Source organism: Peromyscus leucopus, chromosome 5 (assembly GCF_004664715.2).
Source record: "Peromyscus leucopus breed LL Stock chromosome 5, UCI_PerLeu_2.1, whole genome shotgun sequence".
Lineage (NCBI taxonomy): Eukaryota > Metazoa > Chordata > Mammalia > Rodentia > Cricetidae > Peromyscus > Peromyscus leucopus.
This window is the reverse complement of record NC_051067.1, coordinates 5,841,444-5,867,676: the sequence shown is the minus strand read 5'-3', so window position 1 is coordinate 5,867,676 and position 26,233 is coordinate 5,841,444. Positions and strand designations below refer to the sequence as shown.

General features: G+C 46.3%; 1 protein-coding gene across 1 annotated transcript in view; it reads right to left on the bottom strand.

Annotated features, from left to right (window-relative positions):
* Klhl3 (kelch like family member 3) overlaps nucleotides 1–26,233 on the bottom strand; it is a 119,621-nt gene that overhangs the window by 84,638 nt on the left and 8,750 nt on the right. The window contains exons 2-3 of the mRNA XM_028863293.2: nucleotides 13,517–13,636; nucleotides 4,118–4,224 (exon numbers count right to left, since the gene is read on the bottom strand). Of these exons, the coding sequence (XP_028719126.1) occupies nucleotides 4,118–4,224; nucleotides 13,517–13,636 (227 nt within the window). The remainder of the gene's footprint in view (nucleotides 1–4,117; nucleotides 4,225–13,516; nucleotides 13,637–26,233) is intronic.

Here is a 26,233-nt window from a genome sequence, read left to right as displayed (position 1 = left end):
TATCTAGATGACATGTACATCAAAGATTTCTGAATGAAAACATAGCAGAACACGGAACACGGGTTAAAGGGCATAATAAAAAGACAAGGAAGCTAGAGAGGTGGCTCAACAGTTAAAAATACTGCTCTTGCACAGAATCCAGGTTCAGTTCCCAGCTCCACAATGGGCGGCTTACAACTGCCTGTAACTCAAATTCTAGGGATGCACACCTCTAGCTTCTGTGGGCACCTGAATTCATTGTGTGCATACCCACATATAGACACATCATTTAAAAAAATAATAGTAAATAAATCTCTTTTAAAGAGGGAGAGAAAAATTGACCAGACACTGCTGGTTGTCGTAAGAACTTTGTGTCTCCTGAAGTAGAGATGCTAGATGGTGGGATACATGAGCAAGTCTTATGCATTCCATATTCCCAACTAAAGGATGGGCAGCACATAGCCCTGCTGGTCTCTCTACTCAACCTGTGCTAAAAGCAGTGGAGGCCATTAAGTTCCTTGCCCACTCCAGATCTTTTTGCAGGCAGGATGGATGTAGATACTCTAGCAAGCACTCAGACTTTTAGTTCACAGCATCTCTCCCATGCTATTATGGGTAGGACATGGTCAGGGGTGTGGACTCACATTCAGAACCACCATGGTCAGGGTTGTGGATTCACATTGGGAACCACCGTGGGATGAAAAGTAGCAGCACTTCAGCCTGACTGAAAGACTTTGGTCACACTTCTCAGTCAAAAAAAGGCCACTTGTACTTTCTGGCCTTGAACATGCTTAGAGAAAAAGACTTCAGAGGAGCCATGTGGGCCTTTGCATGGTGAATTTATACATTTTAAACCCAAAGCTGAGAAGTAGGAACATTTTACAATGTTTTGGAGATTTTTTTTTTTTTAACCTCTACAGAGCGGAAAGGTCTCAAACATCTACAAGGCTTATGTAGGATCAGAGCACAGGCTGGGACAGCTAAAGGTCTCAACAAAAGCAAAGAGAGAAAAACCAGAAAAATGAGAACAAACAGTGAAAAAGTATGTACACTAGAGCACTCATGTGCACACCCTTTCGAGTCATGCTCAGATACACACACACACACACACACACACACTCACACATACACACACACTCACACACACATACACACACATACACACACATACATACACTCACACATACACACACACATACACACACACACACACACACACACCTGCATGTCTCCCAGGTCTTCAAAATGTGCATGGTGGGGCAGAAGCGATGGCTCAGCAGTTAAGAGTATTTGTTGCTCTTGCAGAAGATCCACATTCAGATTCGGGTTCAGTTCCCAGCACCCACATGTGGCTCACAACCATCCACAACTCTGGTCCCAAGGAATGTGAGCCCTCTTCTTTCCCTGTGGGCACCAGACATGCACATGGTGCACATACATACACGCAGATAAAATGCTAATATACATAACATAAAACAAATAGATCTAAAATAGATTTATTTTAATGTGCATGGCCTTTAGCTAAGTAATTCCTGTCATAGGAATCTATTCTAAGAAAATGATTAGAGGTGTAAATAACAGTTTAGATTCAGATTCCCAGGGAAACAATTGTAACAGAAAATTCTGGGCAGAAGTATAATTTCTAGAAAATAAGGGAATGAATTTTCAGTTAGGATGGAATCTTATGAAGCTATTGAAATTAGGATACAGGCATGATGTCATGGACACAGGGACATGTTAAGGATAGATGCTAAGTGCCTGTTCACGGTGGGTAGTACTTAATAAGCAGACATAAGCTCTTGACCTCATCAAGTTGATGACTGACAAGGAGGATCAGAGGTTAGGGAAGTGTTAAGCAAAGCAGTAATAACTAAAGAGAAGCGTAAGGTACCTGGGAATAGGTGACAAGGTTTGGGGTGGGGGTCATGCAAGACTCCACTAGGGCACTGATGTTTACATCATAATGAAGGATGGAGAGGAGCTAGGCAGAGTGGAAATGGAAAAGAAAGTATTCCAGGTTAATAGCAATTTTTAAATATATGTTTATTAAAGCATGGCTATTCAAATATATGTGAATGCATTTATGTTGAAAGATATGTTGTATATGTACATATCTATAAATAGAACACCTGAAAGAATAGTCATCTAAATGCTATAGTACATGTATTTATTTTTATTTTTATTTTTTTACCTTCTGCTTGCTCCCATTTTCTGACTTTTTCTTTTGTAATCAATATGTGTGGACGGTATTTGGATGGATAGGAGAAAGGGTAAGGAAAGGATGAGGGAATTGACGGTAACCAAGTCATGTGGAGGGCTTGGGCAGGGAGAACATTAGACTGTGCTCCTCTCCATTCTCTCCTCCCTTTCAATTGCTGGAGGCCGAGATCTGTCCTAGGAGCATGCGCTCCCCCAACTGTTTCTGTTTTCTAAGGCATTTCCACTACGCACAGGCATGTTCGTTGGAGCCAACAGTTCAATTCATTATATTTCTGAGCAGATTCCTCTGTCAATACTGAACTTACAAAACCACACATACAAAGAGTGACTGGCATATTGAAACTGTGGCTGAATAACTATTGGAGAGAGACAAATTATTCTAAAATAACTAGTTGCAGGTGTAGGAAGGAGTGGGGAGGAAATGAAGCCCCTGTAGCTAGAGTTTGAGAGCGCTCTAAAGGGGGGGTGGCTGGGGTTCCCAGGTAATGGACACAGCTGGCTTTCCAGGCTCTACGGCAAAAGTCCAGCCCTGGCTCAAGTGATACGGGACATCTGGTCTACTTCAGCAGGTGCACGACTCCAAGCTGAGTCTAAGTCCTTCATGTGATGAGGCAGGGGATGCATGCATGGGGATTCTTACAGGACACTACCAAGGCCCTTCCAACAAGGTCACTCTTGCCCAGCTGTGCACCACAGTAAGGAAAAATTAAAGTCTACTGAGTGAAAATGTTTGCATTCACCTCCCCTTGCAAGCTCAGGCTTACTCTTCCTACCTTCACCCATTCACTGTCTTCTGTAGTGGGCATGTGGACTCAGCCTTGACACGTCTCCCAAGCACCTGGAGTTCACACTCAAGCACTTCATATACACATGAACAAAACACTCGTGTCCTGCTGTGAGCATTTGAGACATGGTAACAAGCAGGTCAAACAAGAGCTCCATCTTCACAAGAAATGAGGAGACAGGTTTAAAAAAAACAGATGGCTATAGTTTTTGTTAAAAAAAAAATAGTTATGATATAGGAGGGAAAGAGCCTTGGTGTAGAGTGTTGATGAGAGGAGGGGGCTTTTCTGAGGGGAGCACTTGTGCAGGATGAGAAGCAGCAGTTCCATGAGGGCCAGGGCCAAGTGTTGCAGACACTGGGGCACAGGCCAGAATGTAAGGGCATGGACACCACACTCACGTGGCAGGGGCACCTGCGCCGGCATGGTGTCTCACATGCCCAGATGGCATCCTCCGGCAGCAGTCATTCGAGTACTGCATGTCTATGTACAAGGAGGTATTACAGACAGACAGCTCAGCCTGTGGACTCAGGGATTCAGCCCAGGCGCAAGGTATGTGAGATCCTTAGGCAAGCCGACTTCTTCCTGAAAACTTGGCGAAGGTGCTGGAGTTATGGCAGCCATTGGCTGTTCCTCTGCCATCACTTCTCCAGATGGCCACGCCTTTAGAGAGGCTACAGGAGGCCCCTGCTCCTGCCTGGGAGAAACGACCGACCAGAGGAGAACAAGAACAGTCCCTGGGGGAGAGTGCCGGGCCAAGAGTCAAGAAGCCACGTCCTTCCTCGCTGGATATTCTCTGCCTCAGCCCTCGGCAGCCCGAGCAGACAGTCAGAGGTCCACGCTGTGAACAAGTTTCCCCACACACACACAGCTGTGATGCTGACGCTGGAGACTCATGAGCCCTTTGAGTCTGCCTTTGTTCCCAGTGGGGGCCAAAAGATTACATGGCCATCTGGCCTGGCTGAGGCTGGGGCTCCCTCAAGTTCTCCATGTCCAAAGCTCAGAACACAGATGTTCCTCATGGCAGGCTGCATAGCTCTGCCTCACCACCCCCTCGTCCTTGTCCCCCACCTCATGCAGCCACCCTCAGTGTTCTCCCACCACCTCAGGCTGCCCTGTGTGCACCCTCGCCATACCTGTGAACATGGCACAGAAGTAAGGGCTGCAGGCTGCCAGGACCACACGGTGAGCCTCGATCTCCACGTCTTCTGCCACGATCATCACGTCACACAGCAGCTGCTTACTGTAAGACACCGGTGGGGTGACAGGAAGGGCCACAGCATGGACACCCACCCCGCCCCACCGGATCGCACACTGTTAATATAGAAGGCTGGACGGAGACTCTCTGTCTTGACACGGGCCGGGAGTGGGGCCCTGAGGAAGCTCGCATTCACACTTCCCCAACTGCTCTGTGACTGTCAAGTCCCACGCTCCTTCATTTGTCCTTATCGCTCTGGTCAGCAATGAATGGGGCAGGAGTGGCTCGGGACTGACTTAATGCCAAGGAACTGGAGCATGTCACTGAGGTGTGCCACCAGCAAGACCAGGAGTTCCCCCTGGGGGCTCCACTGCATATGCAAGACTTGTAAGAGACTAGTCAGACTCGGGTGTTTCTCTTCCCACCCAGGTCGAACACTAGCACCAAGACACCCTTACACACAGCACTCCCAGAGATCTTGAGCAGACGCCAATGGCTACACTCCTTAAGAGTCCTGCCTGGGCTGCAGATCAATAGCAGTACACTTGCATAGCATGCATAAAGTCAGATTCAATCTTCTGCACCGCTAAAAAAAAAAAAAAAAAAAAAAAAAAAGAAAAGAAAAAGAAAGAAAGAAAGAAAGAAAGAAAGAAAGAAAGAAAGAAAGAAAGAAAGAAAGAAAGAAAAGAAAAGAAAACCGTTGTCTGGGGCCAGGTAGACAATTCAGCAGGTGCGGGAATGAGGATTTCAGCTCATATTCCCCAGTTCCTACATTAAAAAGAAGTCAGGTGTGACTGTGAGCATGCCTGAACTCCAGAGCTTGTGAGGGGCAAAGAGAGAGGATCATTAGGGCTTGCTGGCTGCCAACCTAACTCCAAGTTCAGAGAGAGACCCTGTCAAAGGATACAGCAACAGAGATAGAGTGATTTTGATAAAGTAGAATACCTGATGTCCTCCTCTGACCTCTGAACACAGTCTCATGCACGCGCGCGCACACACACACACACACACACACACACACACACACTCCAGAATCATGCAACTATCTTTTTAAATGGCTGTCACTTCCACTGCACTGTGAACTTGGAAAAGGACTTAGCAGATTTAATCTTGTACCCTGGACACTAGGCTGCATGCCTGCCACATAGTAGGCCCTACATCTTTTCAAACAAACAAATATATGAAAAGAATCAATCCACATTCATCGACAGAATGGGTAATTGAGAACTGGGCCTGGTGGCACAAGCCTGTAAATCCCAGCTACTCAGGAGACTGAGGCAGGAGGATCTCAAGTTCAAGGCTAGCCTCGGCAACTTAGTGAGATCCTGTCCCCCTCCCCCCAAAAAAAAGTACAATAGGCCTTTGGGTTCAGGTCAGTGGAGGAGTGCCTGCCTAGTATATGTAAGACTTTGAAAAGGATCAACAAATGGATATTTGAGCACCTTAAGGTGCCACAAGACCTTGTCAATCCCAGAACTTTTCCATCAGCCTTTCAAGTTTTTGCCACACCTATCACTGATGTAATAGATAGCATTTGCTGAGTTAGATGCTGAGTGCTTTTCTAAGCACCCCCTCCCAGACACGATTTCATTTATTCTCTCTACAACTAACTCACTGAAGTAAGGCTAATCGTTATGCTTGCATCCTACAATGAGGGAACTGAGGTCCAGAGAAATCAGTAAGGCACACAAGGCAAGGGCCTGAGTCCCCAGGACCCTTCCATGGCACCCTGACCTCTTAAGGTGCTAGCGACAGGACAGGAGGTAAGGATGAGAGGTGCATCTCAGTTTGCTCATGTCCGGCTTCCGTCTGAGGATGTTGGATCAATAAGTCTGTCGGGGGCTGACGGACGGAAGGGAAGTTATGTGTTTGCTGTCTCTGGAGCAGCACATTTAGCCAATGTCAACCACCAATGCACTGTCTCAGTTTCTCTCAGAGGCAGCGGGAACCTCAGATGCTCTCACTGGCCTTGGACAGAATTTGGCCTCTGGAACCCAAAGGGAAGGGATGCCCCAGCCCGAAGGCCAAACCCTGAATACAGTTTAGTGTTTTCTCCAAAGCATCCCCAGGCTTCATCACTGACCGGCCGTAGGGTGAGAAAAGACAAGGGCTGGAGCTACAGTGGTGGGGCTCCTAGGACGGGGAAGACCATGGGAACTAAGAAGTCGAGACCATTAGGACCCCGTTCTGCAGCAGACAGCACAAACGCCAACAGAACTGACTCTGCCCTAACTAGCCACAGAACATGAGCAAATAAGTCTCCACCATTTTCTTGACTGCCTTAGCTGGGACAAACATTGCGGGACCCAGGTTTTAGGCCACTTTGGGTGAAACAGTGAGACTCTTGTCTAAAAATAGACTATTTATTTTAAATATTGAAAAGAGAAAGAACCAGCCCCCCAAAAGAATACACTAACATAAAAATAGCTCTTATGATGGTATCTCAGTTGTCAACTTGATGAAACCAAGGATTACCTGGGAGATGGCTACAGGCATGCCTATGGGGGATTATCTTGGTTAGGTTAACTGAGATGGGAAAACCTGTCCACCGTGAGTGGCACCATTCCCTAGGCTGGGATTCAGGACTATATAAAAAGAGAGCTGAGCACCAGCATTCAATGGTCCTGACTCTTGACCGTGAACACAGTGTGACCTCTGCAGCTGTGACCTCCCCAAGACTGATGGGCTGTGACCTCAAACTGTGAACCCCACAGACCTTTTATCCTTTAGGTTGCTTTTGTTGGAGTATTTTATCATAGCAACAGTAACAGTAACTAAGACAGCTAGACAGATCAACAGAAAACTAGAGCCCATAAAAAACTGACTTTTGTTACTTTTTAATGTATTTTATGACATCCATAGTCAATTAACTTATAAGAGGGTGTATGTTTGTGTACAGGTGCACACATGTGTGCACACGCATGTGGAGGCCTGAGGTCAATGTCAGGCATCTTCTTCAGTCATTCTCCACCTTATTTTTGAAATTTGTTATATTTATTCATTTTGCTGGGGGGTGGGCACATGCCATGGCAAGCATGTGTGTGTGTGTGTGTGTGTGTGTGTGTGTGTGTGTGTGTGTGTGTGTGTGAAGGTCATGCCATGGCAAGCACGTGTGGACACATTGAGGTCATGCCATGGCAAGCACATGTGAACACATTGAGGTCATGCCATGGCAAGCAGGCGTGTGTGCATAAAGGTCAAAGAACAACTGGCTGGAATCAGTTCTCTCCTTCCACCACCTGGGTCCTGAGATCAAACCCAAGCCGTCAAGGTTGGCAGCAAGAGCTGCGACACACTGAAACATCTTGTGAGCCCTCCACCTCATTTTTGATAATAAGGGTCACTTATTAAAGCTGAAACTCACCACTGATTGGCTAGGCTGCCTCGTCCAGGGGTCCATCTGCCTGTCTCTATCCCCCACTCCCACCCTCAGCACTAAGTCTACAGACAAAAGCTGCACCTGGTTTTTTCCTGAGTGCTGGAGGACTGAGCTCAGTTCCCTGTGCATGGCAAGCACGTTGTATGATATTTTGTTTGTGTTCTGACACATGACGTTTGTTTGGAGATAAGAGGGTGGAACTAGCCACTAGTTAACCATAGAGGCCAGGCAGTGGTGGCACAAGCCTTTAATCCCAGGACTTGGGAGGAAGAAGCAGGAAGATCAGGAGTTCAAAGCCACCCTGGGCTACACTGAACCAGTCTAAAAGAGAAACAGAGCTGGGCTGTGGTGGCTCACACCTTTAATCCCAGCACTAGGGAGATGGAGACAGGAATATAAGGTGGGTGGAGACAGGATCTCTGCCCGTTCAGTCTGAAGATTCATAGAGACAGGATCCCCCCTCCCATTCAGTTTCATAGAGGTAAGAAGTCCCTGATGGCTGGCTGCTCTGCTTCTCTGATCTTTCAGCTTTCACCCTCAATATCTGACTCTGGGTTTTTATTGATTAAGACTAATTAGGGTCATGCTTCACAAGCACTTTACCCATGAGCCATCTCTCTAGTCCTTTAATCGGCTTTTCACAAGTGTGATGAGCAGTCATCTACGAAGTAACAGTCTTTTCAACACATAGTGACAGGGTACCTGGGTATAAGTATGTAGTCGAATGGATTGGATTGCTCCCTCATACCGTATACAAAAAATCTCTCAAAATAAACCAAATACCTAAGTGTAAGAGTCAAACGCAGGAAAATCACGGCTTCAGATAAACAATGGCCTTAAAGCTAACACACCAAAAATATGAATAACAAAAGAAAAAGATGCTAAATCAGATGCTCATGTTTAAAACATTTGCACTTTAAAGGACATCATTAAGAAATATGGATTTCTAACCCATAGAACGATTTTCTTTGGTAAAACATTTGTGTGAAAATAGACATAAGTCTAGAATATAAAACCAACTCAAACTTACATCTGAATAATCAACAGAAAAATAACCTAATAGGGTCAAGGGATCTCAAAACATATCTTCCTAAATAAGACATTGAAATGGCCAATAATCACAGGACACAGTGCTCACAGCTGTACAGAAATTCAAAGTCCTCAGATAAGACCTCACACCCAGATAATACCTACAAGCAAAATCACATCTGATGAGAAATGTGAGCAAGGAACTGGAGAATTTGGAAAAGGCAATCCCAAACCCTACATCCACACTCAAGAAATGAAGCCTAGAAGGTGGGTAGCAAGCAGTGCTCTTTACGGACAAAGGCCAGGATGAAATCCCACTGTCCAGAAAAAGGAATCAATGCTGAAACGAGCTGCAGCGTAGATGACTGTGAAGCATTACATACGGCAGTGTGGCCTCCCACACCTGTGATCCCAGCACTTAGGAGATGGAGGCAAGAGGATCAGGAATTTGAGTCTAGCCTGGGCTACAAGAGTCAAAAACAGGAGTGGAAGATGGCTTAGTGGGTAAAGTGTCCGCCTTACGAGCAGGTCCTCAGTCTCCAAACCCCACATTACAAAATTTAAAAAAACAAAAACAGAAATCTAAATGTGTGGGCACACACTTGTAATCCCAAGCAAATCTCTTTGGGGTCCTCTGGCCAGCTAGCCTGACCTACTAGGTGAGTTCCAGATCATTGAGAGTCCATCTTTAAAAAAGCTGAATGGTGCTGAGCGGTGGTGCACTCGGGAGGCAGAGGCAGGTGGATCTCTGTGAGTTCGAGGCCAGCCTGGTCTACAGAGCGAGTTCCAGGACAGGCACCAAAAGTACACAGAGAAACCCTGTCTTGAAAAAACAAAACAAAACAAAAAGTTGAATGCCACCTAAGGAAAGACACCTGAAGTTGTCTTTTGGTCTCTAAATGTACATACATACATATGCATGTGCACCTTACACACTTGCACCCACATACACAGGAACACACACACACACACACACACACACACACACACACACACACACAAATAATAATAATTTCTCAAGAGGACAATGCAGAGGGCAGCGGAAACCAACAAGAGGCCCGGGTGCCGCTCACTGAAAGGATGCATCCTTAGCAAGTGCAGCCAACCTTCAGCAGAGAGAACTGAGAACACTGTCTGGCTGCTCCATGCTTCCTGCTCCCCTCTCTCGGCCTGGTCAGGGTGTGCTCTTCTGGGAAGGACTAGTCTCCACTACCTGCTGGTCTCCGGGTCAGGAGCCAGAGTCTCTGGAGCTCTGCCACCCAAAGCACCACACTCAGAACCAAGCACCGAAAGGCAAAGGAGGAGCAAGGCTGAGTGGTTGCCATGCCAACAGCTCGTTCTCTACCACAGAAGTAAAAAGAATAGGAAACTCAGGAGTTGTGTGATTCATAAATTGCAAAGAGAATGTGTGCTTGAACTAAAATAGCTCAAAAGCGAGGGAGGGGAATGTGGAGACAATGTGAGACGCAAGCCCAGGCCCCTGGGTACTCCGGAGCAGTTCATTAGCGTCATCTCAGCAGAGTGGAGTCGGCGTACCTGCTCTCCACGAAGATCCCATTAAAGCCACCCAGGTCAATGGCATGGAAATGCGGGCCTTCTCACTGCCTTACCCATCTACTCTACTTTTTAAAAGACAGCCTTCAAATACCTTGGGGCTTGATGTTGGCTCCCAATACCACAAGAACACACGCTTCACTGAGGGGCAAGGCTTTGATTCTCTTACCCACTGCCCTATATCTGCAACAGTGGTCAGTGTTTGTCAAACTCACAGTGACAGAATGCTCCTGGGCCAGCCCTCAGCAGTGGCTAATGTATCGTTACCATTGTATCCAGACTGTTGAATCTACTCTATTTCCAGGAATTGAACCTATAGGGATAACCGCCGTGGTGCACACATATTTAACAACTACAGTACATGGGCTCGCACTATTCTGAGCACTTTATTTATCAACACTCTTAACAATGCAGCAAGAATGGTATTATTATTAGCCTCTGTTTACGGCTGACAAAAGTGAGGTCAGGGAGATTAAGGTGCCCAGGGCCACACAGTTAGTATGGACTAGAACCAATACTGAAAGCAGAGTCTGTGCTTGTGATTTGGACACATTGATGGAAAGGTAACTGCTGAGAATGGGTTTTCACACGAGGCATTAGAAAATGGTAATATCCATCAGCAGGGAACTGGCTTTTATTTTCTATATGCCAAAAGCAGAATACCATCCATCCATTTGATTGATCCATCCATTTGATTGATGCTAAAAATAGTGACATAGGGAAAAATTGTTCAACATCAGAACTAAGAGACAAGTCAGATCTGTAAATACACTAAAAAAGAGAAAGTGATTCCACAACGTCATATCAATAGGTCACTAACAAAGTTCTATGTGGCTTTAAAAAAAATTAACCTTTGTTTTTATTTTATGTATATGGTGTTTTGACTGGATGTATGTCTGTGCACAGTGTGCATGTAGTGCCTATAGAGGCCAGAAGAGAGGGTCAGACCCCCTGGAACTGGAATTAAAAATGGTTGTGGGCTGCCATGTGGGTGCTTGGATTTGAACCCTGGTCCTCTGCAAGAGCAACCGGTGCTGTAAACCACTGAGCCACCTCTGTATGTGATTTTTTTTTTATCATCTACATCTTCTAAATGTCCTGCTGCAATAACTACAGCCCAGAGAGGAACACAGAGAGAGAGGGCAACCCATGCCTAAACCTGAACTAAAAATTTCAAATATATAAACAGAATATAGTCCTTTTGAACAAAGCAGAAAGAGAAAGGACAATGTTATTCATTTAAATCTCATCGAAGGATGGTGGTACTCAGACCAATGTTTTCCCAAACACTAAGTCCAGCATGTGTGGGAAGTCTTTCATCTTTGATATGCCTACGTGCATTCTCAAGCCCATTTGAGTGTGCCTACAAGACTCCGTTTTCCCACAGCCTCTAGAAGGAGCTAGCATTCCTCAGATGTTGGTAGTGTGAGCCCTAAAAGGAGAAGCAAAGTACCACTCCTGGGCAGAGTTAGACCCAAGTCAAGCAGACACTCTTGTAGAAAGACGTGAAATCCAGGGACCAACAGGGACACCACAGTGACTTCTAACTCAAAAGCAAAGGGTGTAGTAGCTGGCGGTGAGGTGGGAGAATCTGGACAGACAAACTCAGGCCTGGTGAGAAAACCCACTCTTAAATTAGTTAACTGACATAATCTGTACCCTCAGGGACTAAATGGGGATCTCCAGCGGTGTCTAGGAAACGCCACAGAGACTTCTCAGTGACGGAAGATCCCGGTCCATGTACATGGCTTCCATCCTTCTCCACTGCCTAAGTTCCCAGACTTTCCGGGGAATCTGGAGGGAGGCCTGACACAAACATGCCATGTGTTGCTTAATTTAATTGTGTATGTATGTGCGTGCATGCGTGCGTGCGTGCGCGTGTTAAATACTGGACCATGCAGAAAAGAGAAATTAGAAAATAAACAGAGAATGAGAACTTCAGGACTGGCAAGACGGCTCACTGGGTGAGAGCTTGCTGCATAAGCCTGAGTTCAATCTCCAGGACCCACCTAAGCGAGGAAGGAGAGAACTGACTGAGAGCTGACTCCCAAATGCACACTGTGACATCCATGCACCCACACACACATACACATATACATACAGATGCACGCTGTAACACAAACATGCCTCTGCACACAGACACAGACTTACAGATGCGCGCTGTGACACACACACACACACACACACACACACGTACATGCACACATACAATGATAAAGTTCGGAAGATTTTCTAAAGGAATCAAATAGAAGGTCTGTTTAAATACGGTCAGTCCCCCACTTAGCAAACGCTTCTCTCAGCCATATGCCATTCTCTCTGCCTGGAAGTCTCCTCCCTGCCCCCCCTGCCCTTTGTGTCTTCAGCTCTTACTTGGCCTTCAAAACTCAGCTCAAGTGTCACCTGCCTCTCCAAAGTTCATTTTTCATCCTCGTTTCTGCTCGGCCCTTTAAAAAATAAGTAAAAGTGCACACACCTATGACCTGTCAGGCCTGCACCTCCTACCTCCTGGCACCCTCGCTCTAAAGGTCTTTTCAGTGACCTTTCACACTCCTGGCCTCGTGGTCACCACCCGCTCCTCCCAGCGCCTGGTCGGGGCTGAGACAGGAAGGGATGCAGCACATTGGCTTTGGACAGGAAAACACGTTCAGTGCCCAGAACCCATCTCGAGACACGCTTGCCAAACATGCACACTGGCCTTACAAATGCCCCTCACGCCCTCAGCACTCAGTTCTGGGGGACTGGATGCACTTTCACCCCACATCCTTCTTACGAAGTAAACGTACATTTCAGGAGAGGCATATTCTGCCAGTTGTGTGGCTGCCTTCCCAAGCCAAACTCAGCCCAAGGGACAGTAGAGGGAAACTAAACAATCCATACTCTCTACCATCTCGTGTCTGCAGCTGCGTATCAGTGCCAATTATTCCAATACCGGGTCTCAGGCTTATCCACAGACCTGCTCCAACTGCAGATGAATAGCTCCTGTGATTAATCACCAACATGTAGATATTAAATAATTATAAAGGGAGAGATTTCAGTCTCAGAATCTGAAAAGGGAGGAGAGCGAGAGCAGGCCAGAAGTCAGAATTCAGTAGGTGGTGTGTGCCAGCGTCTATTCTAGGCCCCGATGAAGCTCTCCCTTCAGGTTCCATCTGAAAGGGCACAGGAAGGGTAGAAAAGTACCTTCGAGCCGGGCGGTGGTGGCGCACGCCTTTAATCCCAGCACTCGGGAGGCAGAGGCAGGCGGATCTCTGTGAGTTCGAGGCCAGCCTGGGCTACCAAGTGAGCTCCAGGAAAGGCGCAAAACTACGCAGAGAAACCCTGTCTTGAAAAACCAAAAAAAAAGAAAAAGAAAAAGAAAAAGAAAAAGAAAAGTACCTTCGAAGCTCATTCATGACCTTGAAGGCCTTCCCCATGTGGGCAGCGTTGACAGTGACCGTCCTCTGGCTCTTCTCAGCATCCTGGGCCTGCACTGCGGGCTGAGGGCTCAGCTTGATGCTGTGAGCAGAAGAGGGAGGGAAAGAGAGATCACGTATTAGCAAGCCCGGTTGTACATCTTCCAGGAGTGAACGGACTTGAGCCACCCACGGGGGCGTCTCTGTCAGCCTGTTGTCTTCCCCCAGGAAGCAGTGGGGGGCATACTGCAGCATTTCTGCAGGACCTTCCGATGCATGGCCCTTTTCTCCGGAGGCTCCAGCTCACATTCTCCCACCAGGCATGCGACTTTGGGAGAGGTCGTTACCCTCCACTCTTCCCTCCCTCTCTCCCCAAAGAGGAGGTGGTGTAAACACTCTAATACTCACTATTTGGGGATGCTGGTCCACTTAGCAGTTAATGGAACTAATGTATGACAGGTCTTATATTTCAGTTCACGGGAGACATGATGGTAAACAAAGGCCAATCCCTCTCATCACAAAATTCAGAGTTCAGTGAAGGAGAAAACCATGTAACAGTCAAACATCATAGGTTTTAAAGATTTATTTATTCATGTATTTTATGTATATGAGTTCTCTGTCTTTATGCACACCAGAAGAAGAAATCTGATCCCACTACAGATGGTTGTGAGCCACCATGCAGTTGCTGGGAATTGAACTCAGGACCTCTGGAAGAGCAATCAAGTGCTCTTAGCCGCTGAGCCAGCTCTCCAGCTCCCAAACATCATAATGTAAGCATTACAGTTCCATAGGAGCTGCAGAAGCACAAGGGATCTAGTCAGTGATGCCAGGGTAGAAGAACCTCCCAGAAGCAGAGGACTTTAAAAAGCGGACAGTGTCCCAGACGATGGGAACAGCAGGCACAGTGACCAAAGGAGAAGCAAGTGTGTTCAAAGTGCATGTGGTTCAGGGAAACGAGGCACAGGAGGAAGTGTGAGTCAGGGGGGTTGTCCTCTCGGACGGGGGAAGGGGAGGAATGGGTTTTAATCAGAAAGCAAACATATAGATATGAACATATCTATAATCTAGAAAAACCACAGTGACTGGAGTTTAGACAACGGGGACTCACAAGCGAAAGCTTTTGGGAAACCATAATTCCACTGAAGGACAGGCAGTGGGGCTGGAGAGAGGGCTCAGCAGTTAAGAGCACTGGCTGCTCTCACAGAGGACCTTGAGTTCGATTCCCAGCACCCACATGATGGCTCACAGCTGTCTGTAACTCCAGTTCTAGAGGATCGGAGCTCTCTTCTGGTCTCCACAGGCACCACAAGCATACACGACACACAGACATTCACAGGGGCAAAACACCATCTACATAAAGTAAAGTAAAAGTAAGAATTTTAGAAAGAAAAATAGGAGTCTGCAGCTGTGATGGAAAACAGACTGCATGGCCTATGTGAAGAGCAGGTGCAGTCCAATGCCCACTGTCTCGACACTGCTTGCTGAAATCAAGGTATAAAACTTGGGAATGTGCTGCAGAGTCATGGGAGTAGAGGGAGGAATCAAAAGAGTGAACAAGGAAGGGATATTTTCCTCAGACAGGAGCTCCCAGGTCCAATCCAGAACCTTGGAGGGAACTGCTTGGCCCGGACTCCACTGTGTGAGCAGGAAAACAGAAATGTTCCCACTTGTGCAGAGTTGGGAACTGGCGGTTCATCCCAGCTCTCGGACCTTGACCGTGGTCCTTAGACTCCCTGGCAAGCATCCGCCATCTGCCGCCTCCTCACCTTGCACACTGCTGGAGACAGAGATGCTTTTTTCAGAGGATGCACCCAAGTCCTGGGTGTCTTTACGGAGTTCACACTGGTATTCACCACTGAAAATGCCAGACCCGCGGTTTATCTGGCATAGCAGACCCTCCTTTGGCTCCTACCTTCCCCACCTTCCTGCCTCCCCCACTTCACCTGAGCATGCCAGTGAGCTCTGGGGCTGTTTGGAGTCTTTGCACAAGGAAGCCAACTGAACAGAGGAAGATAAATATTGAGATACACAAAGATGATTAGAATTACTCATTCAAGTAGGTTAAAAAAAATTCCCAAAGGGCTGGAGAAATGGCTCTGTGGTTAAGGCTGCTCTTTCAGGGGACCTGGGTTTGATTCCCTGAACCCATGTGGCAGCCACCTATAACTTCAGTCCCAGGGGATCTGACACCATCTTCTGGCTCTACCAGTATCAGGCACACATGTGGTACAGAGACACAAAACACTCATACACATAAACAATATATCAGTAAACTAAAATCTCAAGCCAGAAAATATGGCCAGAGAGAGGAAGCTCCCAGCAAGGATGAAAAGTCTGCATCCCAAGGCCAGAAGCGTATGTCCAACTTCCTGGTAAGAGTGCATTCTTTTACTTTTGAGATGCAAACTCTTCATTTATTAGATACTGAATCGTATAACACAATGTAAAAAGGAAATTCAATTTTTCCAGTGGCTTCTATTTATTGATTCCTATTGTCCCCTTTCCCTGTCACGATGCCGCAGCTCACAAGGCTTCACATACATAATGATCTGTTTTTGTCTCGCCAGTCAATTGCACAGGTCAGTTTATACAAACACCTTATTTCTGTAGCTTCGTAATGTCTAATTTTTGACAGGTTAAGTCCTCAAGGCTTTGATTGCTCTTGGGAAATCACCTGTGTATTCATTCAATCTAGTCCTTTTATTCTTTCTAAAAATCAGCTTGTCAAGTTCCATGAAAACCCTGATAGGTCTTTGATAGAGAGTGCATTGAATTTATAGATCAGTTTAGATTGAACCAACATTTCTTTTGAGTTATTTCTCCCTATCCATGAACATGGGATATCTTCTGTTTACTTACATCCTTTGAATTTTTTATTTGTGTGTACTTGTGTGTGTCTGAGTGTACATATGTGTGTGCCTGAGTGTACATGTGTGTACCACATGTATTCAGGAGCCCACAGAGGCCAGAAGAGGATTTCAGATCCTCAGAACTAGTCTTACAGTCAGTTATGAGCTGCTATGTGAGTGCTGAGAACTGAACTCCAGGCTTCTGCAAGAGCAGTAAACACTTGACCACTGAGCCATCTTTCCAGCCCCATGGGCCCTTTTTAACATCACTCATGCATCTGTGTCTTTCTCTGAAGATCTTATACACATTTTGTTAAATTTTGTCCTAAGTATATTACAGTTTTTCTTATTATTTTATGATGGAAAATGTCTTTTTAGCTGGGTAGTGGTGGCCCGCACCTTTAGTCCCGGCACTCAGGAGGCAGAGGCAGGTGGAACTCAGAGTTCAAGGCTACCCTGGTCTGCAGAGCTAGTTCTAGGATAGCCAGGGCTACACAGAGAAACCCTGTCTCAAAACACACACACACAAATAAAGAAAGGGAGGAGAAAAACAGAAAAAAAGAAAGAAAGAAAGAAATTGTCCTTTATAAGGTGTATTTGCTTGTTGAAATTTATGAAATATAACTAACATTTACAAATTGATCTTCTAGCCACGCTCCATACCAAATTTGATACCATTGTATCAAATTGTTTGTCATTAATTCAATCAAATGTTCTTTGTAGATAAACTTTATATTATTAGTGTATAATGCCAGAGATGATGTGATGATGTTCCCATTCTGTCTATCTGCCTTATTCTCCCTCTGTGTGTGTGTGTGTGTGTGTGTGTGTGTGTGTGTGTGTGTGTCTTTGTATGTATTATCCTCCTGCCTCAATTCCCTGAGTAGCTGGGAGGACAGGCCTGTGCCACTAAGCCTAGTAGCTTCTATTGTTTTTAATTATTCTAGGCTTATGGGTATTTTGTCTCATATATGTCTGTGTACCACAAGTGTGTGCCTGGTGCCTATGGAGGCCGGAAGAGAGGCTCTCATCCCCAGAACTGGAGTTACATATGTTTGTGAGCTACCCACAGGTGCTGCGATCAAAACCCAGGCCTCTGGAAGCGCAGCCATCTCTCCAGCCCCTTGAGTTGTGTTGTTTTTTAACCAGTTTGAATACATAATTCTAATCATCTTTGTGCATTTCTTTACTGAAAGAAATTCTGCACTGGCTAAGATGATAAAATAATGCCAAAGAGAAAGAGAAATCATGAATATTCCTGTCATGGTCCTGATTTCAAAGACATTCTAATGTTTCCCATCGCATGTACTTATTATAGGATTTTGCTAAATGCATTTTATAGAGCTAAAAAAAAAACCTCCAAGTTGGGTGTGATGGCACATGTCTGTAATCCCACCATATGCTGAAGCAAGAAGATTGTGAGTTCAAGGTTAGCCTGGGCTACACAATGAGTTCCAAGCAGCCTGGACTAGATAGGCAGAGGTTGTGTCAAAATTGAAAGGAAAGAGGAGAGGACAGTGATAAGGTATGTGACAAGGGAGAGGAGGGGAGAGAAGAATTCTCTATTTTCATTTAATCTTTTAAATCATGTTTATACTGCATTTTACCAAATCATCTTACATATATAATGAAACGATGATATGTAGATCTCCCCTTTAATCTTTCAATGTGGAAAAGCCAGGATAAGAAGAGCAAATACGGAGCAAATCAAGGAACTGCTGAAGATCCTAGACAGCGAACACATAGATTAGAATTCAGGACAGCTGTCAGCTCGGCTTCACAAATATGCAGAAGGGGTAGACCGAAGGGCAGTGTTTCGGAGGAACTGACACATTGTCTGCAGTGACTCTACCTTTGCTTTTCTGTTTTCTAACCTTCTAAATGGCCCAGGAACAACACATGTGCCTGTTAATGCAACTCTGTTTATAAAGGGTCTCCAGTATGGACTGCCTACAAAGTCCAATGAAGTATAACTCACACTGGGGCCTCCCTGGAAGGACGATGACTTGCCAACGTGCCCCGGCCACCCCAACACAGACTAGTCTTGACACCAGCAAGAACTCCAGGCCGCTTTCTCCTCCTGCCCTACAACAGCTCCATGAGGACACAGTCAATCCAAAGCGGTTCTAAACCTCTGCCTTCTAAAAGATGCAAGCTTCTTGGTGACATCACCATTGTTCAGCTCAGAGATGTAGAGAATCTGATGCGTGATCCCACAGGAAGGAACAAAGTGGGTTCTGAGTCCCAGGATTCTCAAACCTTCTGTACTGCAGCTTATACACTCAGCAAACTGTACACCATGTACATAAGTGCGTGCGCGCGCGCGCACACACACACACACACACACACACACACACACACACGTGTCTCAGACCCAATCTAAAGAGACTCAGCCTTCCAGGCTCCATGAGCTGGCAAGGGATACACAGCCTATCAACTGCCCTCCATAATCAGTTCATCTGTGCCCTTCCCAGTGGCCCTGAAGCTCTGGCTGCTGATTAATAGAACCTTCATCTACACCCCAGTGTCCAGGGTTTCATGCCACTGAATCAGACCATACTTAAGAAATCAAGGTAACCGACCACAAATGTTCTCAGAATAGTCACCTATGCCACTTTTTGTGTGAGCTTTAACAGACTCAGAACACCCCCAAATGAATCCACTTGAGCAAATGTCTAAGGATCTAACGCGACAATTAATTTCACACATTATTCTGCTTACTAGTCAACTTACTTGTGTGACCAACATTGATGCCATGCGGTGAATGATTTCTTTAGCCCAAGTGGTAAAAATGCCAAGAACTGGAGCTGGAGAAATGGTTCAGAGTAAAGAGTGCTTGCTGCTCTTCCAGTGGACTAGAGCTGTGTTCCCAGCACCCACACATGCACACACACACTCATGCATGCACGCACACATGCATACATGTACATACATACACATATAAATAAGATAATAAAAATAAATCTTAAAAAAAAAAAAAAAAAACAGCAGGGCCCTGGCCCCTGTTTTGGGTAACTGTTGCCTTGCTTGCTGACCTTGACCTTGATATCCTCCCAATACTAATTCCCTGCCAGGTTCCATCCTCCTGAATGCTTAAGGGAAGTTCCTTGTCTGTGTATCCTGAATAATGGGCATTAACAGCTTAGATGCAAGATTGTAAAACATCAGTAGCGAACTTCTGCCCTCCGGGGTCCTCCCATTGTGCTGTAAGCCTGTATTTAAGACCTCCTACCCCCTTCAAGAAATGACATTCAACATTTAAAATTAATATATATATATATATATATATATATATATATATATATAATTGAATGAATACTGCGAATGTAATCTATGAATACCACAAATGTGATTAATATCATGAGTGTAAGTAATGAATATCATGAGTGTAATTTATAAAATAAATTAAAAAAATAAAAATTAAAAAAAAAACAGACTAGGAACCCGTCAGCAGCTCACAGAAAGGGAGTGTTACACGTTGGCTCACTGCATGTGTCTCTCCCAGGTGTCTGCTGACTCCATTCAGACTAAGACAGCCAAGCCTCAGAAAGGGCCAGGCATGGCTGTCCCTTCCTTCTTGAGCCGTTTGGGGTTTTTGTTGTTGTTGTTATTGTTTTGGACCATTACACTGATCTCTCACCTGACCTCCTCACTGCAGATGTTCTTTCCAGGCTTCCTGCACACCACACACCACTGCCAAACTGCCCTTCCGGAAGGTGAGTGGGCTCCTGTCCTATCTCACCATCCACATGAAGGGGTTAAACTCTCCCACCTTCTCAACCGAATTTAGGCTCCAGTCCTTGAGAAGGATAAACAGGTATCTTTTCCAACAAAGGGCCACTTATCTACAAGGCCCTTACATTCAGGGTCGAGGGAGAGAACGAACAGAGTGTCTAAGTCGGCCTCATGGTGTCTCAATCACAGTGTCCTCCTCTGAGTCACATCTAAGCTTGGGCAGATGTGTCCAAAAACGATAAGACTAAACCTCAGCCAATTAGAAATACACTAATGTAACTGCTGCCTGCTTAACCAATTATGTAGTTGACCCTGACACTCCCCTTAGCTGTGATTAAAAGGAGCCTGCATGTCCCTCTTGGGGTTGTAGCCATTTTGTACAAGTGAACGACCCCACATGCACGTTGGTATAATAAACGTTCTTTGTTCTTGCATACTATTTGAGTCTGGGGTCTTCCTTCAGTGTTTCCTTAGACTCTTCACAGCGGCCATCTGCTATATGTATTTACTAGCCATGTAAGATTATGTTTCAAAAACTACTATGGCGAGCTGGGCAGTGGTGGTGCACACCTTTAATCCCAGCACTCAGGAGGCAGAGGCAGGCAGATCTCTGTGAGTTTGAGGCCAGCCTGGTCTAGAAAGCGAGTTCCAGGACAGCCAGGGCTGTTACACAAAGAAACCCTGTCTCAAAGAAGAAAAGGGAAAACAAACAAACAAACAAAAACCTACTAAAGCAAAATGAATCTCAAAAATCCTCAGCCTAAAGTCATGACTCTTGCCCAGTATGCAGGTACCCCACAAGCACGCCATCCGGCCTGAACCTGAACCGCCAGCCTGACCTTCCTCGAACATGTACTGAGTGTCGTTGTGTGCTAAGTGGATGAATGGCCACTGTGGATGGACTTCCCCTCCCTTTCCCAGCATCACAACCGGAGTGTCTGTCCCGTGAGGATACTTCAGCTTTGCCTCCTCCAGGCAGCCTTGGAACTAACTTCAGCCCCAATTGTTCCCTTCCTTTCCTGAATTCCTGTTGCATTCCTAGCCTGTGACCCAACCAGTACACAGAACACAGTCATGTTCAATTGCCTTTCATTTCCTTATCTAACCATCCTCCCCTCACACCAGATTCAACATACTGACAGGTAAGGACCAAGTGTCCTTAGCACAACTGACTCCATGATGGAAGTGCCATTCAGGCTGCAAAACTCAGCGTGTACACAGCACCACCTGCCAAAACAAAAGCAGAGACCTAATCCATCAAAGCCCACAGTCGTAGGAAGTCTCTAAATGTACTAACCTTGCTTTTTGGCATCTGTAGTTAGTTCTGCTTCTGTCTAGCTGTTCTTGTTAACTGAAATATGACAACCCAGAATATAGATTTTGTGCTTAAAAGCTCACCCTGAGAAAGGCTCGGGGCTACACTGGGATCCTGAACACCCAGTGTAGTCACCAGCCAGCTGATAAAGACTTTCTATGGCTTAAACCCATGTCTGAGCAGCCTTGTATGGTGGATCCCCCACAACTCTGTATGACTGGCAGTTGAGCCCACCCAGCACAGGATTTTGATGCAGCAGGCCCTCGTTGTATGTCATGGATGGGTTCTGAGCTGAAAGCCTTCGCCTGTCCTCACAAGTGTTGGATACAGAGTGGAGCTGCAGTCTGCCTCCCCCACGGCCAACAACTGCAGGTACTGACGTAAAGCAGGCCTCGGGGCAGAACTAGCAAGGAACACACAGAAACTATTGAGCAGTATGCATAAAAGACACACTCTAGCCGGGCGGTGGTGGTGGTGGTGGTGGTGGCGGCGGCGGCGGCGGCGGCGGCGGCGGCGGCGGCGGCGGCGGCGCACGCCTTTAATCCCAACACTCCAGGGGCAGAGGCAGGCGGATCTCTGAGAGTTCGAGGCCAGCCTGGGCTACAGAGTGAGTTCCAGGTCAGCTAAGGCTACACAGAGAAGGCCTGTCTTGAAAAAACAAACAAACAAATGAAGAAGATACCACTCTGACTATGCCTCTAGAGTCCACCACTTCCCCTGTCCTACAATCCCATAACCAGTGTCTTACCATCTCCCCTCCTGAGACTCTACATAAGTGAATCCACACATATCCCAAACTGCCCTCTCTCAAGCTGGTTCTTCTTTCTGTATTCGCTACCTCACAAGATGTAACCAACAGGAACACTGTAAGCCCCCTGAAGACCTCCAACTACCAGATTCTACCCACAGAATACTCTAACTGCCTTAACTGCTTGACACAGACCCAGCCCTACAGAGAAAGAAAGCCCAAGCTCAGGACTTAAAATCCCACCAATCCCTGAGCTCACCTCAGGCTCTGGACTTGAAATCCTACCAATCCCCACCCTGGAAAGCTCCATCCCCAAGAAATGCTATATAAACTCTGTCTGCTGCTCAGTCCTCTGCTGCTTTTCACCCAAGCAGAGGCAGCCACCCTTCTGGAGTTTTCCCTCCCAATAAATCTCTTGTGTGAGGTTTGTTGTGTGGTGTGACTTTGTGGTATTCCTTGGCTCCTGACTGCAAAGATACCTTTCCCTTCAGAGCCGTAACACTGACATTGGGGAAACCTCCTTCACACACACACACACACACACACACACACACACACACACGCACACGCACACGCACACGCACACGCGCACACACACACACACACACACACACACGCACATGCACACACACTCACACACACACCTGAGCAGAGCTGTAACACTTACATTGGGGAAACCTCCTTCACACACATACACACACACACACACACACACACACACACACACACACACACACACCCCTGAGCAGAGCTGTAACACTTACACTGGGGAAACTGTAACACTTGAGGTTGGGCAAACTTTCCCCTCCGAGCTGTACCACTTACAAACACACCTATCCAAGACAGAAACTGGGGCGTTGTCCTCCATAGCTTATTTCATGCACACACCTGTCACCTACACCCACAAGTCTGATTCTGTGCTCTCTAACATCCCTGCTGCCCATCTTCTCTTGGTCACTCCTGCCACAAGCTCCCTCCTGCCTCTCCTGTTTCCTGGGTTATCACCATTAACTCCTCCACAGTGTGAGCTGTGAGCTAGGTCAAGGCACTTCGACACGAAGCCTCTTCCTGATTCCTCACAGGATTCAGAATGAATCTCAGAGAACTGTCATGGTCTTTTATAGTCCCACCGTTGCCCAGGAGACTCTGATGCTCTCTGGCTTGGTAAAGCGTGTCTGCCTAAAGCACACGCCCCATCACCACCTTCTCTCCTCACGTGTCTACCCAGAAGCCTTTCCTACCCCCCTCCACTCGCCGCCTGACCAGTTCTCTCCATGCTCCCATCATGCTCCGAACCTCCCTCTGTTGTCTTCCCCACATGGTGTGTACTGCACAACGGTCACAGCTGGACGGGGGCTGGGTAGGAGAAGCACCCTGACTAATTACGGTTATTTATTATTTCCCATAGTATAAGTCATCCCTCCATGAGAGATTTCAAACTGCCAACTTGTCTCTTGGGATTTGGAGACAGACATATGCTCCTAATGTACAGCCATTTCCTATGAGATACAACAGATCTAAATTCAAAGGCTTAGGTGAGAGTAATATTTGAGAGTTGTGAGCCCTGAACATTTTAATATAATTTATGTTATTTAATTTTCATAATAGCCAAATTGAATAACTGAGTCACAAAATTCCTGAAAATTTAATAAGTGGCTTTGGCAAGTTTGACTCCGTGAGACTTTGAGCTCCATGAGAACCAATATGGTGCCTTAGTTCCATCTTCTTAGCATGCAGCACATAACAGGCACTCAACAAGCCTTGGGGAAACGAAAGTTACGTGGGCTGAGACTACCAACAGCTTGTGCCTCCTTGCTCCCCCTCTCTAAATCTAAGCCTGGCTTTATCTCCTTCCATCCCCTGCTTTCACATCGCTTTCGGGAGGCACAGCCCAGACTCCTTCATGTAGTGAAAAAGCAGGAGGATTGGGGGAGAGAAAAAGCCAGCAAGAGAAGAGGGGAAAGCAGGTAAGACAGTGTTTACCTTGTGAGTCCTCGGGTTCCCGTGCGGGAAGAAACCAGGCAATGAGTCCAAAGGAAAGTGAGGAGGCCATAAGCTCCTCCAAGTAAGCGACCAGCAGGGTTTAGGCCCTAGAGAGCGAGGACCTCCAGTCATCGACAGTATGGAGGATCACCCAGGGGATAAGGAATCCAGGGTAAGGCGGCCAAAGCTTAGAGATTAACAATTCCCTCCACAAGTCTTCCCAGGACAGAGCTCAGAAGCAGTCAGTTCATGCCAGGCCTCATACATGGGGCCCAAGAATGTTATATTCAAGCCAGCAATGAGATAATAAAGACAGGCAGTCATCTAGGGAAGGCAGAGCTACACTAAGGAAGGTCCAGCGGGACCAGACTATATTCACTGTATTCTCTCGGCAAAGAAAGGTCCTTTGGAAAGAAGAAGCCAAAAGCTAGATATTAGTAGCTGTAGGTCCCTCTCGTCTCACACCATATAGAAAATATATAGAAAAGGGATATCCCATGATGTCCCTTGGTTAAGCCTCAGGTCGGAGCACAGAACCTGAAGCCTGGAACTCACTACACAGCCTTTAGAGCAAGTTGGCCTCCAGTGCCTTCCGCAGGGTCCCCTTCAGAGAGAACAAAAGCAGCAGGCACTGCAGTAATACTGTGCTAGTTTCCCTACAGATTAATGGTGAATGTGCTGCCCACTGTACTAGGCTCTCACAGGGTCACCAGTGAGAGTCATCTGGGACACTAACAAGACCAAAGTTCTCAGGCTGGAGAGATGGCTCAGCCTTTAAGAGCACTGGCTGCTCTTCCAGAGGTCGCAGGTTCGGTCCCAGACCTATGTGGCAGCTCACAACCAGGAGAGCTAATGCTCTCTTCTGGTCTTCAAGGGCATCAAATGCACACACTGTGCATAGACACACATGCAAGCAAAACACCCATAGACATAAATAGTAATTGCTGCGGGCCGCAGGAATATATCACAAGAACTCAGCTGGTTATGGCAAAGTCACTACCTGGAGGGATCAGGGAATTCCTCCAGAGGAAGCCAAATCCCAAGGAGTTTTTGGTGTTACTTGGCTTGTTATATATCAGCTGTCTTCTGTTATGAAAATCATGTGTGCCTTCATAGTTTTCCCAATTGATTTTTCCCTAAGAAGGACTAACTGTGGACTGATCACTCTCTGGACATACACATTTAAGGTATTTGGAGAACAGCCTCAGGAAAGGGTTTCTCTGGAATCAGATTATCTCCCTTAGCCACTTTCAAGGACTAACAGTAATAACAGTCCACATGAAAGTCTCCTGATTTAAGGTAAATTCCACAAGGAGACACCGCCTAGGTCAGGTGGATGTTAAGTAATAGCTTTACACAATTTAGCTCAGACCCTCCTTTCTTACAGCCTTACCAACTTTATAGACCTCTAACTCCTTACCTAACCACTTCTAGGAATGTTTAGATAACTTTCTGTGCTGACAGCTATGCTCAGCCAGAACCCCAGTTCAAGCCTCCCTGTAATTATCATCATTGGCAGCATCCAGCCAGGTCCATCCTCAGTTGGAGGAAAGTACCTTATCAGAGATACCTCTGTACTCTCTAAGAACAGACTTAAGCGTCCAGACTACCTGTTTGAGAAGGCCTGGCGGATGTGCCAATTAAGCTTAACTTCCTCCTTTCCCAAATCTTACCTCCGGTTCCCGATCTCCCTTTAACTATCACCAGAGGCACCTACCTGTACACAGGTTACTTAGCGACCGAGCACACTTTCCCCCACCCTGCAGAAAAACGGCAGATAGCTTGGACAGATAGGAGCCACAGGAAAAAAGAAGACAGTTTTATTTTCTCCCATTGACCTAGCAACTTATAGATTCTTAACATTTTCTACTAATCACGTTTAAGACTATAGTTGAACACATAAGATCCCTCTTCTTACCTGAATTTAGCCTTTGGTTAATTCATTTCCTCATTGGTCACTTCCCTTTGAGCTGCAAGTGATAATTAATGGTTATTGCCTCCCTATGTAATTCTTATTACCCCTCCGTTTGACCCTGGAAGCCTGGTTTTGCACTGCTAAGGGAATACTGT